We start from the raw sequence: 19284 nt of genomic DNA on the forward strand, positions 1-19284 counted from the left end.
AGCCACCCTTAAAAGCTTGGGCATCCCAAATTGAGAGTGTGATTTTGGAAGTTTATTGGGTTGGCAATACAAATACAGATCTGTTTGATGCTGCTCTACAAATTGGTGTAACAGAAGGGTAATTTTATTTCCTCCCCTGATATTTATAACTATAGGCAAGGGAGGGGGGGGGCAGAATAAAAAGTAGCAGCAGGATTTTGCATGGTTGCCTGAGAGAACTGACATGAAGTAGTTTGTAATGCATTTGATCTATAATTCATCACAATCCTTCCAGGCTTTTAGAGAACGGAGGAGAAAAAGGCAAGTGAGCTTAGACAAATTGTGTAAAGAATGCCCATTTGGCTTTCCCTGTCACTTTCTATAAGTGCAGGCAGATGGTGGTATGACACAGGGGAGTGGCAAGCTCTTGCTGCCTGCTGATGGAAAGGGATTCGAGGTTAGGGATAACCATGGAGATAGTGATGGCAGTGACATCCAATTACTTACAGCTGCATGGCTCACACGGAGGTAGCTGCTAATATGCTGGATCAGATTCCTTGGTGTGCTGTTGCCTAGAGACTAGCAGCAGGCATATCCTTGGCTTGATTAAAAATAGGTGTTTTTCACCAACGGATGCCTTCAGTCAAGTTAGAATTCTTCTTTCTACTATTAGCAGTGCCTGGTACAATAGGTTACCTCTTGGTTTCAGAAGCTAGAAATTGGTAGTTTTATTAACAGTAACTATTATTAAGATGGGAAGAGAAAATTCACTCCTGAGAGAAGGAAGTGGCGTATGTGTAAGGAATGCTCATTCCTCAGCTAGCTCCCAGCCTCTTAAACTGCTTTAGGAGGGGAGCCTATGTAACATCTGCAACACATCAAGGGAGTGAAATAGGTGTGTTGGGAGGTGGGAGATGAGGTTGTTGACTTCAGCTATGCCAGCACAGCACCACTATTGACTTGTTCCAAGTTCCATTAGGCTGGCTTCTTGTATTTGTGACCCACCAAACTAAATGTGGCCTCCATTAAGTCTCATGGTTGAGAGATGTAAAATCAGACTAGTTCATGGGAGATTCAGGCACTGCTTCCTATTAATGATTCTGCAGTATAGTTTGACAATGATACCTAGGCAGAAAGCTGTTGAGAGTGTTGAGTTGATAATATCATGCTGGTGCCCACCATGAATGAAAGAAGATGAAAGGAAATTGTAGAGGTGAGCGATTTTTCTGCATAGGGGAGATAACTTACTACTTCATATATATTCAAGGAAATAAGAGTTTAGCATTCTGTTCTCAGTTGCCAGATGACTATAGGAAACCCGTAAACAGGGCCTGAGTGCAACAACACCCTTCCCACCTGCAATTCCCACCTGTACATGGAGATTAATAAGGTAGACTCAAGCATTGCACGTGTGCATTGCAGCTCATTTCATCCAAAGTGGTGGTTCATAGAGCCCTGTTTGGGTGTTTTCAGATCTTAGGATACTGCCCTGTGACGATTCCTGCTTATTTAGCAGGTTTTGTGTGGCTTGTTGTGGGGGAGGAAGGGAAAGGAGAATGTTAGCCGCTTTGAGACTCCTGAAGGGGAGTGAAAGGCGGGATATCAAATCCAAACTCTTCTCTTCTTCTTCTTCTTCTTCTTCACGTATCTATTAGATGCCTATTCTGCACCCATTTGTTTCCATGAGACCAGTTATTAGTAGGATTTTCCATTTAAGTTAGTCATTTCCCCCAGTACTATGAGCCATGCTCACTTCCCCCTTGTTTGTGGTGAACATTTCACCAATTTATTAACATGCAATGCAGTCCTAACATTTTTGCTGGAAATAATTATTTCTCCATTTATGGATGGGCAGGTGTTTTAACAGCGTGGCATTCTAAGGATGCTGTTCTCATGATCTTGGCTCCTTCATTCTTAGTGGGAACTTTCAGTGGGCCCGAGTTCTATTTGCCTTTACTTGGCTTCACCAAATAGCCCTTGCCCTGATCAGCAAGCCTTAAAAGGATCACCCAAATACCTCTGAGTAGAAATAGGTACTCCTAGGTAAGTAAATACAGGATTGCAGTCTTTGTTTACAACATGTGTGACCAGGGAGCATATGGGGAGATAAAACAGCTGAATATTTGCTTGGGTTGAGCTCTCACAGCAGGTTGTATAGCCCTGGTTTCTGTATCACACAAGCCTCATACCTCACCGTTGCCAAGAGATATTGAAGCAGATGATTAATTCTTACGCAACAAAAAAAAACTGGCCATCAACGTATATAAATCTGGATAAAGAGTTTGGAATAGCAAGACCAACCAATAACCTATAGTTGTGTCTTCAGTTCCATTGATTTAAAGAGCTCCTTTATAAAAGATCTTAACAATACAAGCCTTAGTGACTTAATCAGACCTATCTGAATGAATAATAAACATACTGTTTTTTCATGGCAGGAGTCTGAAAAGTAGTTACCCTGTTCTCAGTATCTTGGACCATTCCCCAATCTGTGCTCATGCTAACTGGATTTCCAGCTACTGTTGCATGCCTGAGATGGACCATGTTTAACATAAGCAGTTACTCCAAGAAGAACCTGAGATGAGACAAGAATTGTTTATTATCCAGGATTCTAAGCTTGCTTCAAGTACAGATATATTCCTCAAGCTTTGAAGCTGGGCAAGAGATTATTTCAGGCAGAGGGCTGAAGACAACTTTTAGAAGACATCTGAAGGCAGCCCTGTGTCAGGAAGTTATGTATTTATGTGGCTTGGAAGCCCCCCAGAGTGGCCTGGGCAACCCAGCCAGATGGGTGAAGTATAGATGATAATTTTAAAATAATAATAATAATAATAATAATAATAATAATAATAATAATAATAATACAACTGAACTGGAATTATTCTTGACAAAGGGACATCTCTCCCTTTGGCACGTGCCATGCTTTGCATGATAACTTGCAAGTGTAAATGAGCCACCACAGACCTGAGAATTAGGTTTATTCTTACCTGGTGTCTGCTCAAATAATTAGTTTTTAAAACAGTTTACTCAACACTGCAGAATGTGGGAACTACCAAGTGAAAGGATGGCAATGTATTGCACATGCCTGCATGATCAAGGCCAGAGATGTTTTAAATCCTGTTTCCTTGATACTATGAGAGGTTACACACCCTGACCTCACACAAAGATCACTAGCAGGATCAACACACCTAGAAAGCAATTTATTCTCATAGGCAACTTCTATTTCCTCAAACAGGTAATCAGATAAGAAGACACTGTAACAGAGACCACTGTTATTTAGGCATAAGTTATAATCATTGTTTCTTTATTTTTAGAAAATTACAATAGAAAAGTACCTTTAACAACATTTTTTTAAAAAAACAAAACCATAAATTGGAAGCATCTTCTGTTTCTGCTATTGCCAATAGGAGGAGATATGGAAAAATCAATTTTTTTGCTGACAAAGTCCGACACAATTCTGTTATTCAGCCACCCGCTGTCACATTTTAATTCTGTTCTCAAGTCTTCCATTTAGTTTTAAGAATAGTTTTTTACCTACCCCCTTTCCCCTGCAATTTTAAAGCCTCTGACTGCTTGACATTTGTCACTTGTATTCCCTGCAAAATACTGCATTCTCTTTAAGAAAATGAAGTCATTTGTTCTCAGGAGAATTAACAATACTTGGGGAAGCCCATTTGGAAAGATTTAACCATATTAAAACAGTTTCTTTGTTTAGTCAGAACTACCAGTATTGTTATGGAAGTAACTGTATCATGACTAGATTGCAAAGGAGGATAGGAAGCAAGAATCTGGCATGTGGAGCGTATCATTCAGGAAAGAAGGAAACTCATCTGTTGAAAGTTTTGTCTTCTACACCAATAAATGCTCCAGGAGCCCTGGCCTTCTCTCCACATCATCATGGTACTCAGAGGGACTGGTTCACATAATCATCTTTTGACGACAAGGTCAATTCTAATTAATTTTTTTTTTTTTAACTTCTCTGCCTTTTGTGAAGCAACTGTTTTTGTTACATCACTATAGACAGATATCCTGATTGACTGATTTACAGGCAGGTTGTCCAATGGTGCCTAAATCATGTAACCAACTTCATTAGCAGGTCAGAGGACAGCATACAAGCTGCATTCACTCAACCCTCATATCACACCTGAAAATGGTGGCATGAATCAGACTTGAGAAGGCAGATGACTAATCAAATCCATTGTGTCCATGCCCCAGTTTACTGCACAAGCAATCCAAGTAGTTGTTCAGTAAGAGAGAGAGGCGATCACATGCAAAATCAAGCTGGTACTCTCTCCCAATACCTCAAGGGATCCTGGCATTCATCTTGGCACTGTTGGAACAACACTTTATACAAAAGTAGGTACACAGGGGCTGCTGAATTCCTCTATCCCAGAAATGTCTGTGTATAGACAGAGGGCAGACATCAAACTAATAGAACAATGGTGCTGCGTTGGCTCTTTTTATGTGAGTTTCACACAACCTGGCAGCCTTGCACACACATGGAGGATATTAGTGGAGACATTGGAAGGTCAACTGTTGTATCCAAGTTTGGCACTTCCTAGAAAATCTGTACAGAAGAAGAGCCTTAGCTCCGGATCCAGTGAAAGAGAAGGCCTTTGGTTTTCTGCATGCATATGGGATAATGGCATGAAATGAACTTAAGCTTTACTGCTCAATGTTTCAGTCAGCTTCACAGACAGCAGCATTACCGGCTAACAACCACCACCACCTTAGCAGAACCAATCCTTCCTGTACATGGAGCAAAGGCATGCAAATATACCCTTATTTCTTTTAAAACAAGTAGACTAGGAATGCTATGAACCTACTTTACAGAAGACATTTCCTCCGTGGCTCTGTCATTCAAGACTGGTTCCCATAGCCCAACTAGATGCTTTTCCTTTTCTACCAAGGAATCCTACTGGTTACACAACGGCATGTTGGGAACTATGTGTCCGAATGAATACAGTATGCAGAGGTAGCTGCAGTCATTTTATTGTGATGACTGCACTTTTTCTAGCTGTTATAATTATGAAAATGGTCTTAGTGCACAGTAGAAAGCCATAGAAAAAAAGCACATCTCCCCCATATAGTTTTATATCAAAATATGTGACCACAGATAAAATACAGCATAAACCAGCTGTCAGAACTGCCAGTATACTGTTCAGCACACAGTAATACATCCCAAAGTTACAAAGACATTTGCATATCTGATTGTCTTGCTTGATATAATTTGGCACAACTGGGAGAAGCACGTACCACAGGAATACTTCATATGTTCAACACACATCCTCTCAGGCTCGCCATCAGGCTAGCCAAAGAGTCTATACAAATTAACAATACACTTTAAAAATTTGAACAAGATTTAAAAACATGCCTTGAACATGCAGCTTAAAAGGACAGGGAAAGAGAAATTTCAATTACACGCATTCAAAAAGTCAAGAACGTAATCAGTGATCCAACCCAACATAAGATCTTTCTACTTAAAATGCTTAGTATAAAAATACTTGGTTCTCTTTGTTGCTTTGTTTGAAAATAACTTTTTCAAACCAGATGTTCAGCCATGCTTTTTAGAATTTGCACTCTTCCTTACAATTTTATACAGCATAGAAGAGGAAAACATTATTATTACTCAGTATTTTTACTTTACTTCTAAAAGAGCAGATGTGTGATAGAGGCTGTGGCAAAGTCTTGAAGGAATCCAACCTTGTGTGAGGTTTTTTCAAGCCTGTAAGAAAGGCAAGATGCATCAGTTAGAAAAAGGCAATCACAATCTTGGAACGATGAGAAAGTGGAAGAGTCTGTGGGTGTTCACGTATATATAGACACTTAGACCTCTAGGCCAGGGGGTTTCAGGCACAAGGCACAGGGCCTCTCAATAACATAGGGAGCACCTTGCTGAAACAGATGCAGTGCTGAAAAGTAGGATACCCCTCCCCTCTATGGAATCTGCTAGTGGAGAAATTGACAGTTCTGCTCAAGACCTTCTCTTAAGAGCAGAACAGAACCTTTAGCACTCAAAGAATAATGTGTGAGCACAGGGCACAACAGAATAATAATAATAATTTTTATTTATACCCCGCCCTCCCCAGCCAAGGCCGGGCTCAGGGCAGCTAACAAGCAATAATAAAAACAAGCTGAATGAATACAACTTAAAAAGAAGATTAAAATACAACATTAAAATATTGAAACATTAAAATACTAAAATGCAGCCTCATCACAGGAGGAGAAAGAAAAAAGAAGGCGAGGATGGATTAAATTATGTACAGGAATTCTTAAACTTTCTTGTGTCGTAAGACCCTCTGTTTGGATTTGCACACTGATTTCACTGTCAGAACCACCACTGTATGCATGGGCTCTGGGGGTGCCTCTTCCTGTGAATGCATTTCTCACTCCTTGGCAGTGAGAGAGGCATGCTTCTGACCGATTCCAAAAGGAAAGCAACACCAAGTGTTACTGCTGAGCTCAAGCCAATTGAATTAGCAAATTGCTATCTCAAAGAAAGCTTCAGTGCAGCCAAACGCAAAACAGAGCTCTTGTATGAACAAAAGCTTTGCCTTCTGAAGCTATGCTATATATCAGGGATCGGCAAAGTTTTTGTGGCTTGGGCCGGTTCACGGTCCCGCAGACGCTATGGCATATCTGTCAACCATCCCCTATTTGGCGGGAAAGTCCCTTATCCCAGCACCGTGTCCCGCTGCTGTCCCTTATTGATTATGTCCCTTAAATTCCCTGGGTTTCAAAGGAAGCAGCTCCTCTCCCTCCCTCCCTGCCAGCCAGGGAGGAGGGAGGCTCCAACTGTGTTGCTTGGCTGCGTTGCTCACCCAATAAGGAGTCGGAGAACGACTGGGGGGGGGGGGATGGAGCTTGCATGCCTTGTGCCGATCAAATTGGCCGCGTTGCCTGGCGACTCGCCTTTGCTCAGCGCTTCCCAGCGGAGAGGTGACGGTGGTTTTCCTTGCTGCATCCCCTTTGCCAGGTTGCTGCGCTGTGGGAACCACCGCTTGAGGCTTCGTTTGGCTGCTGGCTGGGCTTTCTGCCCTTGGCTTGGAGGGGCTCAGAAGTTGAACATACCCGTGCTCTGAAAATCCCTTATTTTGGCTGCTGATCCCTTATTTTTTGAGGCTGCTGGTCGCTTATTTTCAAATCTGTAAGTTGACAGCTATGTGCTACGATGGGCCGGAGTGTGCACGCACGCATGCGCAAACGCTATTTCCGGCATTCCTTCTGGCGCAGAGGAGGCGTGCGCAGCTTCCCATTGGCTGCAGGAGCTTCCTGCAGCCAATGGGAAGTGGGCCAGCGTTGCAGAAGGCAGTCCCCACTCTGCTCCGTGCTGGTTTAATGCAGCGCATGGGAGCCGACCGAGCAGGCAGCGGGGGCCCATGGGCCTTAGGTTGCCAACCCCTGCTATTTACTGATCACCCAGCAGCAGCCAACTGGTGGTTTTTCAGCACAAGGTTATTTCCACCTAGCACTGCCAGCTTGGTTATATGCCAGGGAAGATGCATATAAACAGCATTTATTCAGCAGAGTCTCTTGGCTCAAAGTCAAGATGATCCAAGATGAAAATGGAGGGTCTAAGGCTTTTGGCTGTACTGCTTAAACTGTTTGGCCCATCAAATTAAAACATCTTTTCACAACCAGGTCTTCACTTACCCACCACACCGCAAATTTGAAGATGGAGGTAAGATACCAGTAGCGACTTAGGAAGAACGCATTAATACCCACAAGACAGATTGTAGCCGCCATCACACACCTGGTACCTGCACAACAGAAAGGTACATGCACTGTCAGAAACAATAATGCTTCTTTAGAATGAAATGGGTAATATGACAAGGACCATCTGTTAAAAGGAGATATGAAATCATGTCTTCAAATTGCAAGAGAGTAGATGCACAACACACAAAGAGTTACGTTACCAGAAATACTGCCACAATCATTATCTTAAAACTTTAGCATTATATTCATCTGTGGGACAGTTGGTATTATTCCCCATAATGGATACAAAGATTCTTAATATGAATATCTCCTTATTGAAAAAAGTTGCTGCATTATAGGATTGATTGTTTATTTGTTTAAACTTGATTGTTTAAACGTAATAGCTGCTTGTCACCCAAAGCTCTCCAAGCGATTTACAATAAAGAAAAATACACAATACATAGCCAGGGCTTTTTTTTCCAGGGGGAACTCACCAGAAATCAGTTCTGGCACCTCTTAGGTGGGCACCATTGCCATTCTAAGAGAATGAGTGAGTTCCAGAACCTCTTTTTCTAGAAAAATAGCACTGCATAGGCCCTTGGATATAATTATATAAAATACATAGGGCCTTTTTTCCCAGTGAGTACAATGACTGGACAAATGACAGAGATTGGACACCTTAGCTTCTGTGTTTAATAGTGAAATCTGAAGATTGCCTCTATCTAGGAAAATCCATTTATAATAGTGCAGGAGATTGGAGAGAGTTCTCAGCACAACCTCAACTTACAAATCTGCTAAACCACAACAGCTGTAGCCGAACTAATTAGACATCAAGAATATAAGCAGCGGTTTGCCCTGGATCCACTGTGCTATGTGCATGAGGAATTATAATTTCAGGGTGAAAACCTACTGAGCCTTTACTCTTGATGACTTTCAAACAATGCTGACTGTACACTAACAACACCACATTTGTCCCTTTGCTTCTTTTCCCTCCCTTGTTTTTTTCTTTTCTATGACAACCTCAGCAGTATTCAATTTTTTTCTAGCTTGAAAAGCCCCACTTTTGCAAATGACACAATAACAAGAGTCCAGCTTAGGGACAGGGTTAGAATGCTCCTATGCAGCCAAAGCCACAACTAAGCTGGACTCCTATCGAATCCTTCCTCCATCCGGTGTTCCCAGTTGCACAGTAGCTTTATTAACTATGTTTTCTTAAGGTGCCCCTTTTTTGCTGAAGCTTGACCTGTTTTTAAAAGGCCATGAGAAGCCTCCCTTCACCCAATCTGACCAGCACCCCAGCTCCAACACCCAAAACATTGTTTTAAATAAAAAGGGCAGCTCAACACTTCTGAGAAGGTCACAAGCAACACACCATGGCTATTCCTCCTTTCTTCCCTCAGTATCTGGATTTTGGAAGTCTACCTCTGCACATCAAGGGACGGTCGTTATATTTGGCTAGTATAGCCAATAAATTAACCAAAGGATAGGCCGCTCAATGGCCACTCTTTCCACTGAATGCCTTTTGGGTGAGGTTATGGTAATTTATTTATTTGCCAGTCTCCTTTTGCATTTGTCTAAAGGCAATTTACGAACATGCCGTAAAACACGGCTAAAAATCGTTTGAACAACAGTACAAAAACAACAGCTAAAGGCAGGTGTCCATTTTGCATGGTTTTTAAATCTAAAGTGGATACCTTTTCATCCGAATGGATAAGCTTGTCAAAACAAAACAAGGTCTTCTACTGTTTCTGTAAAGTACAGGTTAAGTGTGCTCCTGTCACAAAACAAGGGCAGCCCCACTGAAAGCCTTCCTTTCAGTTCCTGTGCAGAAAGTTTCTTATATTTGGGGGACTTTGAGGAAAAACTCCCCTGCAGAACACAGTGTCCTACTTGGTATAAAAGAGAAAAGGTAGCCTCGATCTTGAACTTGGTTCAGTAGCAGGATTGGCTGCTGGCAGTAGGTTTGCTCCCATAAGCAGCCTTACTGAAACTGCAGCCTCAAGGGTAGCCTCCCGCCCCCCAAGAGCACTGCAGTAATCCAACTTTGAGGTTTCCAATAACAGACAACTGTGGTCCAGCTGTCCTCCAGGAATGGCTGCATCTGCCTTACCAGGTGAAGCTGGTAAAAGACCCTCGTAGCCGCTGAGGACACCTGCGTCTCTAGTGTACTAATGCTACATGCAAGGGGGCAAATTCCCATGGCCAAGTGCATCATGTATACTTGCTGAAACATGTAAATAATGCTTAGAGAGGCAGGTGCTTGACTTGTTACATTAGTCTCAGCACTTCTTAAAATAGAACCCTTTTGTCTTCTCTTATTGTTCACATAACATGCAAAATCATTGGAGGTGAACTCTTTCTTCACTGAGGCTTTCCTATTGCAGCAGCCAATTTGCAGCTGAGGGATCTGTTCCCAAATATGGCTGTGCGTGCATCTGGAAGGGGGAGAACAATCCACAAAAACTCAAGCCTCATTTTTTGCATGCATCTCTTGCTCACTATGATACGCTGGAATGAAAACAACTCATTGGCTCCCTCTCTCTAGGGGAAAAAAAAACAACCACCACAATCCAATAATCCTAGATAAATTTGGGCTTTGGAAGATAAAATCACTATATTAGGGAAAGGCCATTTGCTGAGTATATTCTTAAAGGAAAACAGCAGCACATTGTACTGCTAACCACACACAATGAGGTTTGGGTTTTCAGATGTCAGAAGATTAAATGGATTTGTGAGACGGAATTTTGAAATTATTCAGCGTCACAGTACAATAGTTGGTATCTATGTTAAAGCAGGCACCTATTGTCCTGTGATGCTGAACAATTTCAAAACTTTCTGGGGTGGCAGTTGGGTATGTATTTCTTGAGCTAATAAATCAGAATATAAGACAAGAAGTTTCACTGAACACTGCTTGCCATCATCATCAAACCTTTATTGGCATCACATACCGCTTGCCCTTCGCTGCTCATATTCCCTTGAATGAACAGATTAACGAGTGTGTTGGGAGAGATCTCATGTATGTTCTGCTGAGAATGTGTGACAATGAAGCCCAATAGGTATATAGCTAGTACTCTGGCTGAATGGACGGTGTACTTAGGACATGCCCCAGAGTCCTCTGCAACACACAGCGAGACCCAGCTGATGTGGAAAGTGTTCTCTGCCAATAGGTTAGAAGAACACTGTTCTAGAGCAACCAGAACTGTGGGGTATGAAGTGCTTTCTGAGGTTCTGGAACCAGCATTCTGTAAGGGAACAAGTTTTGCAGTTCTCTCCCATCAGTTCGGCCTCACTACTTTCTGTCCTTGCTGGTTCAGTTTTCAAGTCATCCCAACTCGTTTGCAGCATGCAGCTCCGCATGGCATCTTTCACCCTCAAAACTCACGTCCTTTAATAACCCCACTGATTTACAGCTCTCCAACTTGGATGTGCAGCCAGTGAAGTTTTCCTTAATTTTTAAGAACAGCAGATTTGTTTTCTTTGGCTGAAATGGGACGAAAAACAGGGAGGGAAGATTATTGGTCTATTGCTCTCTGCTGCTTTACAGAAAAGCAGGAGGAGACAGACTGCATGTGGGTTGCTTTTATCTTCAGAGGGTCAAAGGAGTTTTTTGTGTTTTGGACACAAACCCCATGCAGTGTATTTTTACCGCTCACGCAGCTATCCAATCAGACTATGGGTTAGTCCCAGACTCTTGAGGACCCCTCCCACGTATCACAGGAGGAAAGTAACAAATAAATGCAGCCACTGTGGTGTAGTGGTTAAGAGCGGTGGACTAGTAATCTGGTGAACCAGGTTCGCGTCTCCGCTCCTCCACATGCAGCTGCTGGGTGACCTTGGGCCAGTCACACTTCTCTGAAGTCTCTTAGCCTCACTCACCTCACAGAGTGTTTGTTGTGAGGGAGGAAGGGAAAGGAGAATGTTAGCCGCTTTGAGACTCCAAAGGGTAGTGATAAAGCGGGCTATCAAATCCAAACTCTTCTTCATCTACACTTAAGGTATTATTTATGCCCCTGAAAGAAATGGTAGAGGTGGGTGATGTGTGACCATGCAGACACTAATCGCTGCCACCCAAGGCAAGGGGAACATCGATTCAAAGCGCTGGATTTGACGTAGAACACCTTAAATGGCTCAGGACTACAATACGTCAAGGACCGCCTCTCTCCATGTGAACCTATCCAGCCCCTGATATCATCTTCTGAGACCCTTCTTCATGCGCCTCCTCCTTGAGTGGTCTGGAGGGTGGCAACACGAGAACGGGGCCTTCTCTGCAGTGGCTCCCTGTTTGTGGAATGCTCTCCCCAGGGAGGTTCGGCTGGCACCTTCATTATACACCTTTAGGAGCCAGGCAAAAATGTTCGTCTTCAACCAGGCCTTGGGCTGACTGACATCCTATACTCTTTTAAATGTGTTTGTGGGAGAAAGGGGTACAGAAAACGATAAAAGAGTTTGGACAACAGCATGAACCAGCTCCCTTTCGTTCTATAAAAGTTGAATGTTTTTTCTCAGAAAGGAGATTGCAGGGAGTAGGGGGGTGGCGGCATGGAGGGAGACTACCTGCAACCAGTACAGAAGGACTAATTTCAGGCCCAAGACTGCATGACAAGCAGAGAATGAAAGTAGCCCCAAGCTTCTCACCAATCCATATGAGACAGAGGAAGTGAAGAAAACAAAAACAACACAGCGCTCGTGCTCCCTCTTGTGCTAATCTGGAGCATTTTCACAAGGTCTTTCTCATCCACTTACACAGTATTCAGCAGAACTGACGGGACTTCCAGCCCTGAGAAGTAGCCTCTGAGGGAGGGAGCCAGCGCATCTGGAGAGAGACAAAAAAATCAAAACAAAAGTGAGAGACAAGACTTGGAAGGCATTTATAAGAGTGGCCCTCAGCCTCCTCGGATGCAAGACTCACCTTTGAATCTCAAGCAACGCGTTCTTTCATTTAAATTAATTTGAAATTTACATCCCACCTTCTTGCAGATGCCCCAAGGCAGCTAAGCAAAGCAGGAAGATTAACAACAGAATACCAGTGAGAGATTTTACTTTCTTGGGCTCCATGATCACTGCAGATGGTGACAGCAGTCACGAAATTAAAAGACGCCTGCTCCTTGGGAGAAAGGCGATAGCAAACCTAGACAGCATCTTAAAAAGCAGAGACATCACCTTGCCAACAAAGGTCCGTATAGTTAAAGCCATGGTTTTCCCAGTAGTGATGTATGGAAGTGAGAGCTGGACCATAAAGAAGGCTGATCGCCGAAGAATTGATGCTTTTGAATTATGGTGCTGGAGGAGACTCTTGAGAGTCCCATGGACTGCAAGAAGATCAAACCTCTCCATTCTGAAGGAAATCAGCCCTGAGTGCTCACTGGAAGGACAGATCCTGAAGCTGAGGCTCCAATACTTTGGCCACCTCATGAGAAGAGAAGACTCCCTGGAAAATACCCTGATGTTGGGAAAGATGGAGGGCACAAGGAGAAGGGGACGACAGAGGACGAGATGGTTGGACAGTGTTCTCGAAGCTACCAGCATGAGTTTGACCAAAGTGCGGGAGGCAGTGGAAGACAGGAATGCCTGGCGTGCTCTGGTCCATGGGGTCACGAAGAGTCGGACACGACTAAACGACTAAACAACAACAACCATAAAAACAACAGAACGTTAACAAAATGTATCACACTGGCCTTATGGATAAACTGACAGACCTAGTAAGAAGGAGGGAAGGACGAAGGAGCAGACGAGCTAGTAGAGATGGAATTGTTTTATTAACTACTGGTCTCTCCACTATGATAATGTGAGATTAGAAGGGCACCTGTTCATACAGAATACATGGATTCTGTAAGTTTTATACTTGCCTCTAGAGCAGGGGACATCGTAAATCTGGAGACGGAAGAAGCACTGTACATTTTTTTCACCCTTGTAATTATGTAAAGTCTTTTTTATCATTTATCCTTTTTTAAGCATTTATTTTATCTGTAATTTTTGGTGTTATTCGATCATGTCCCAGTGTCCTGAGGACATCATCATCATCATTATATTATATTATTATATTATATTTATACCCCGCCCATCTGGCTTTGTTTCCCTGGTGTGGGTGTGGGTGTGGGTGTGTTTCCTTTTTATCTCTTATAATAAAAATAAACACACACACACACACACACACACACACACACACACTATTGTAGCTTTAAAACTGAACAGATGAAATCAAGAGTAACCCAATACCATTAGAAGCTCAAGGGAAATGGCAGGTGTCTGTCCTGACATGACCCACTTTCGTACTGTGCCTCTTACCTTGAGCAGCTTCCCCACAACCTGGTGCCCTCCAATGTTGTTGGGCAACAGCTCCCATCGTTCCTGACCACTGGCCATGCTGGCTGAGGCTGATGGGAGTTGGAGTCCAGCAACAACTGGAAGACACCAGGTTGGGGAAGTCTGTTCTAGTGGGACCAGATGGAAGATCACTGGGCACATGCAAGAACATGCCCCTCTCAATATTTTCTAGAATGGAGACAAAGATCACAGGTCCCCAAGTGCCGCAGGAGAGTTCCTAATTAAGTTTTCAAATCAAGATAGGGCACAACAGGCACCCACAGTTCCATTCATACAGCAAAATAGCTTTAAATTATTCTAGGAGAATTTTTTTCTACACTTTATATACAAAACCCCAAAAGAGAGATACAAAATTAGTATAAACTGAAAAAAGACAACACCAACTCTCTTCCCGAGCCACAACACCCGTGGAAAGTTGTCAGGTTTTGCAGCAAAACACCTCTAGTCCCTGGGTCACTATCGGGAAATCGGAGTGGATTTGAGAGCTGAACTAGACCAAACATTCTTCAGATGCTATACCCAGCCCATCCAGACCCCAACAATACTTATAAATTTAAACATTTCCTGGCAATTGACACCAGCCATCCCATCAAAACAGATGCAAGTGTTGCATTAAGTGAGAAAGCAGCCAAAATGAATCAGAGCCTTCAAGTTGTGCTGGTGGTGTCAGTAAAGGTAAAGGTAAAGGTACCCCTGCCCGTACGGGCCAGTCTTGCCAGACTCTAGGGTTGTGCGCTCATCTCACTCTATAGGCCGGGAGCCAGCGCTGTCCGGAGACACTTCCAGGTCACGTGGCCAGCGTGACGAAGCTGCATCTGACGAGCCAGCGCAGCACACGGAACGCCGTTTACCTTCCCGCTGGTAAGCGGCCCCTATTTATCTACTTGCACCCGGAGGTGCTTTCGAACTGCTAGGTTGGCAGGCGCTGGGACCGAACGACGGGAGCGCAACCCGCCGCGGGGATTCGAACCACCGACCTTTCGATCGGCAAGTCCTAGGCGCTGAGGCTTTAACCCACAGCGCCACCCACGGGCTATGCTAATTTCAGAGTGTGATATATATATATTCTCTATCGCATGTGCACACACAAACATTTCCAGAAGCAAGGTTTTTTAAGAAAACAAATGTTCATTATAAAATTTGTGGGGGCATGCAATATGCCTTGCCTCCTTATTTTAAACAGAACAGGCACATTCATTTTTATTTGTATGAGTCCATCTACTGAAAGTTTCACTGAGATCATATAGTGGAAGGGCTGCCAAACTGGCCCACGGACCACCAGTTGTCCACAAGCATCGTTCAGGTGGTCCACGACAAGTCTGTGGATTTGTGGCTGAAGGCAGGAGATGGCACATCAACTATCACATTAATTCGCACTGGTTTTTCGTTGTATTTTACCACTTGTCTCTTATTTTATTACACTTGGGAAGCTATGGAATTCAAATTGTACTGCAGTAAGATACAAAATATAAGAAGCAATAGAAATAAAATTAAAAACCATACAGTATCTGGCACAGTGTACTGCAATTGCTACAGAAGAAAGTGGTCCAGCAAGACCCTTAGCAATTCTCATGTGTGATTTAGGGGGGGGGGGGGGATTATAGCAGTTACATATACTTAAACACCCAGTCTGACTACCACTAACTTTTCAATAGTCTACTCTGAAGATTCTCAACTACCAGACAAGAAGGTTGGTGGGGGAAGAAGAGTCATAAGGACTCTGGGAAAGGGGGTGCATTACCAGAAGCAAACCCTAGTAAAGGTAAAGAGACCCCTGACCATTAGGTCCAGTCGTGGCCTACTCTGGGGTTGCGGCGCTGATCTCGCTTTATTGGCTGAGGGACCCATACAGCTTCCAGGTCATGTGGCCAGCATGACTAAGCCGCTTCTGGCGAAACAGAGCAGCACACGGAAACACTGTTTACCTTCCCGCCAGAGTGGTACCTATTTATCTACTTGCACTTTGACGTGATTTCAAATTGCTAGGTTGGCAGGAGCAGGGACCGAGCAATGGGAGCTCACCCGTCACGGGGATTCGAACCGCCAACCTTCTGATCGGCAAGTCCTAGGCTCTGTGGTTTAACCCACAGCGCCACCCGCGTCCCTTAAGCAAACCCTACAAGACCCCTAAACAGGACCAAGAAAGAGCTCCTGCCCTACAAGTCTATGCCTAGATGACAAGTCCAACTACCTCCTTGCACCATCTTTTTCCAAGCTGCACAAAGCCTGCCCTCCCATTTAAAGCAGCTGGCCTCTTCTGAGTTCAAATGAGCGCAAATGAATAAGTCAGGCAAGAGGGCAGGGGCAAAGCAAAGCCAGAGACTGCTGCTAAGATTATCTTTTATCACGTAGCAATTAGAAGTGTGGGGGGAACATACAGCAAGTTCCAAAGAGCCAAATTCAGTTGGTTTGGGAAAGAGCGCTATAATCAATGGCCGCAGAATCAATTGGAGCAGAATTCAGTTCACCACAAGAGGGAGCTCTCTCAGTCATACCCCTCCACCCGCTTCTCCTTGCACTGAAACTGCAGCAAAAGACATTAATGAATTCTTCACCAGGCAATGGCGTTTCCATCTGCCCTGCCCCACACTCCAGCCCTGGAAGCCTTCCCCAGACCATGAGTTTGAGAACAGCAGCAGCAGCTGAGGAGAGGAGTTCAGGTATATTTTTTAAAAAATAGTTTTATAAGCTGTGTGTCCTTGTCACTCAATTTTACCCTTTTACATGGTTTTGTATGTTTTATGGCATTTTATGCATAGCGATTTGCTGTTATTTTTATTGATTATAGATTGGCAATTCTCTATTGTGGTTGATAAGTGTAAATTGATTATTATGTGCTGATGTTTAACTTTATGGTTTTACTATTAGATTCTGGTGGGTTGTTGAATGTTGCTTTGTTTGATATAAGCTGTTTAAAGTTATTGTGACTTTTTATACTGGATTAGATTGCTAGCATTGATGTTTGGCATTTTATTATGTTTTTATATGTGTTGGAATCCACCCAGAGTGGCTGAGGCAACCCAGCCACATGGGCAGGGTATAAATAAAAAAAATTAAAATAAAAATATTATTATTAATGAATTCAAAGCCATACTATGGTTTGGGTGCCTAATTCCAAACCCAGCCATGGTGAAATCTTAGGTGCGCCTTCTATTCAGATGCATGTCCCACTGGCTTCAACACTGGAATTCAATCTCAGGAGCGTGTAGGATTGCAACCTAAGACTTGTGCAGATGATTCTTTTCTCAAAGATACGGGTCATGTACAAATGCAGTGGTGAAAGACAAGTGAACCTTTAAACTATCTCTGTCTCTTGTTTCAAACAAGCAAACAGACAAACAAACAAAAAAAGACTTCTGGGACAAAAGCATTACAGTGGTGCCTCGCAAGACGAAAAGAATCCGTTCCGCGATTCTCTTCGTCTTGCGGTTTTTTCGTCTTGCGAAGCAAGCCCATTAGCGGCTTAGCGGCTCAGCTGTTAAGCGGCTTAGCGGATCAGCTGATAAGCGGCTTAGCGGATCAGCTGTTAAGCGGCTTAGCGGATCAGCTGATAAGCAGCTTAGCGATCAGCTGTTTAGAGGCTTAGCAGCTTAGCGGATCAGCTGTTAAGCGGCTTAGCGGATCAGCTGATAAGCGGCTTAGGAAAGGGGGGGAGGGGAAAAAACCTGCAGGAACTCGCAAGACATTTTCGTCTTGCGAAGCAAGCCCATAGGAAATTCGTTTTGCGAAGCACCTCCAAAACGGAAAACCCTTTCGTCTAGCGGGTTTTCCGTCTTGCGAGGCATTCGTCTTGCGGGGCACCACTGTACTTCACTGCAACAGCAATGCAATGTAACAAGCAAATGGAGCAGTCCTAGTTGCCGCTGCAACACAAAAATAGCAAAAGTCCACAAGGATCTTAAATGCTGTCAAAAATTCACATGGCAAAGAGGGATTCACCTGGGCCCTAAAAATTGTAATGACTGTGCCATGCAAACATGCCTAGGGAAAGAGTTCTGAACATGGTACCCCTTCTGTTCTGCTCCCCCCCCACACACACACATGCTTTTTTCTCTGGCAGCTACACCTCAGAGAAAGAACACAATGTAGTTCCTCCAACACCACCTCCACCCCTCTCTCACACACATTTGTAATTACCATGAGTAAGTTCCATGATTTTTCTGCTTGGTACGACAAGGCAAGCGGCAGGCTAGTTTAGAAGAACAGCCACCTCACCTATTTAACTGAACAGTGGTGTTGGCGTGGGAGGGCGTGTATGCAAGTGAAATGGCGGGGGGAAAGGGAGCTTCTTTACACCTTGACGCAAGCCGTATCCCTGAAGTCTCCGACCAAGAGGTTGTACAGAACCCAAGTAACTCCCATAATTCCTTGGGGCAATTCCCCGCTACACCCAGGAACAGACTCACATGTACATTTGACAGGGAAGCGAGCCAGTCCTGCGTGACACACAAGTCTTTTCAAAACACTTGCTTGTCTCGTTCATGCTTCAGAAGTCTTAAAGGCTATGCTTAATGGTGCGGCGTGCAAAGCAGTCCTGGCACAAACTGCTACAGTGTCATGAACCACCAGCTGACCCTTTTCCAACTCAGTTTCACTGAAGAAATGCAAAGGAGGGAAAAAAACATTATGCGGAGGCCATTACTTACAGAGTTTTCTGCCTCTAGGTCTGTTGGGCCAGTCAATACTGTACGATCTGTACATCTGACAGGGCTTGTCACCAACTTAAAGGAATCCAATGAGAATTAAATGTGCCCACATGAGCAAAGGGATAAAAATAGTTATTTTTATGCTTTTAGATGAAGCAGCAAGCACCATCCTTAATTAATCAAGGAGGCACCTCCTCGTGTGTTCAAGAAAACGGTGAACAACTTTCCTAAAATGGTGTGTGTGGCTTTTTAAAAATAAATAAATACACTTACATTTGCCTAGTTAATCAGGGAACCTTGGTACTTGATCAAAAGTTTAAAAAATAGATTAATCTGCCTGATTAACAATATTACAAACCCCGTACTTGAGAGGCAGGGAGAGTGAGGAGGAAAGGAGACAGAAGATATGGAACAAGTGTGAATTTGAATGCTCACCTGTCCTTAAACAGCACCGTTTGAATCCAACCTTGCAGTACAACTGGGGGGAAGCACCCCCAGCCAATGACCATCCAGCTTGTTTTAAAACCTCAGGCAAGGAAGAGGCCTGCCCCCCTGACTTCTAAGAAGTTTCGATTTTTAGCTGCTCTTACCATCAGCAAGTTTCTCCTAATATTCAAGCCAAATTAACACCCTTGTAAGTTAG

General features: G+C 43.6%; 1 protein-coding gene across 1 annotated transcript in view; it reads right to left on the bottom strand.

Annotated features, from left to right (window-relative positions):
- Positions 1–3259: 3259 nt before the first annotated feature.
- RBPMS (RNA binding protein, mRNA processing factor) overlaps positions 3260–19284 on the bottom strand; it is an 81978-nt gene continuing 65953 nt past the window's right edge. Inside the window, 3 exon segments of the mRNA XM_077920905.1 lie at positions 3260–5701; positions 7630–7736; positions 12415–12484. Of these exon segments, the coding sequence (XP_077777031.1) occupies positions 12422–12484 (63 nt within the window). The 3' untranslated portion in view covers positions 3260–5701; positions 7630–7736; positions 12415–12421.

The sequence above is a fragment of the Podarcis muralis genome, chromosome 17 (genome assembly GCF_964188315.1).
Source record: "Podarcis muralis chromosome 17, rPodMur119.hap1.1, whole genome shotgun sequence".
In the NCBI taxonomy this organism is placed as follows: Eukaryota; Metazoa; Chordata; class Lepidosauria; order Squamata; family Lacertidae; genus Podarcis; species Podarcis muralis.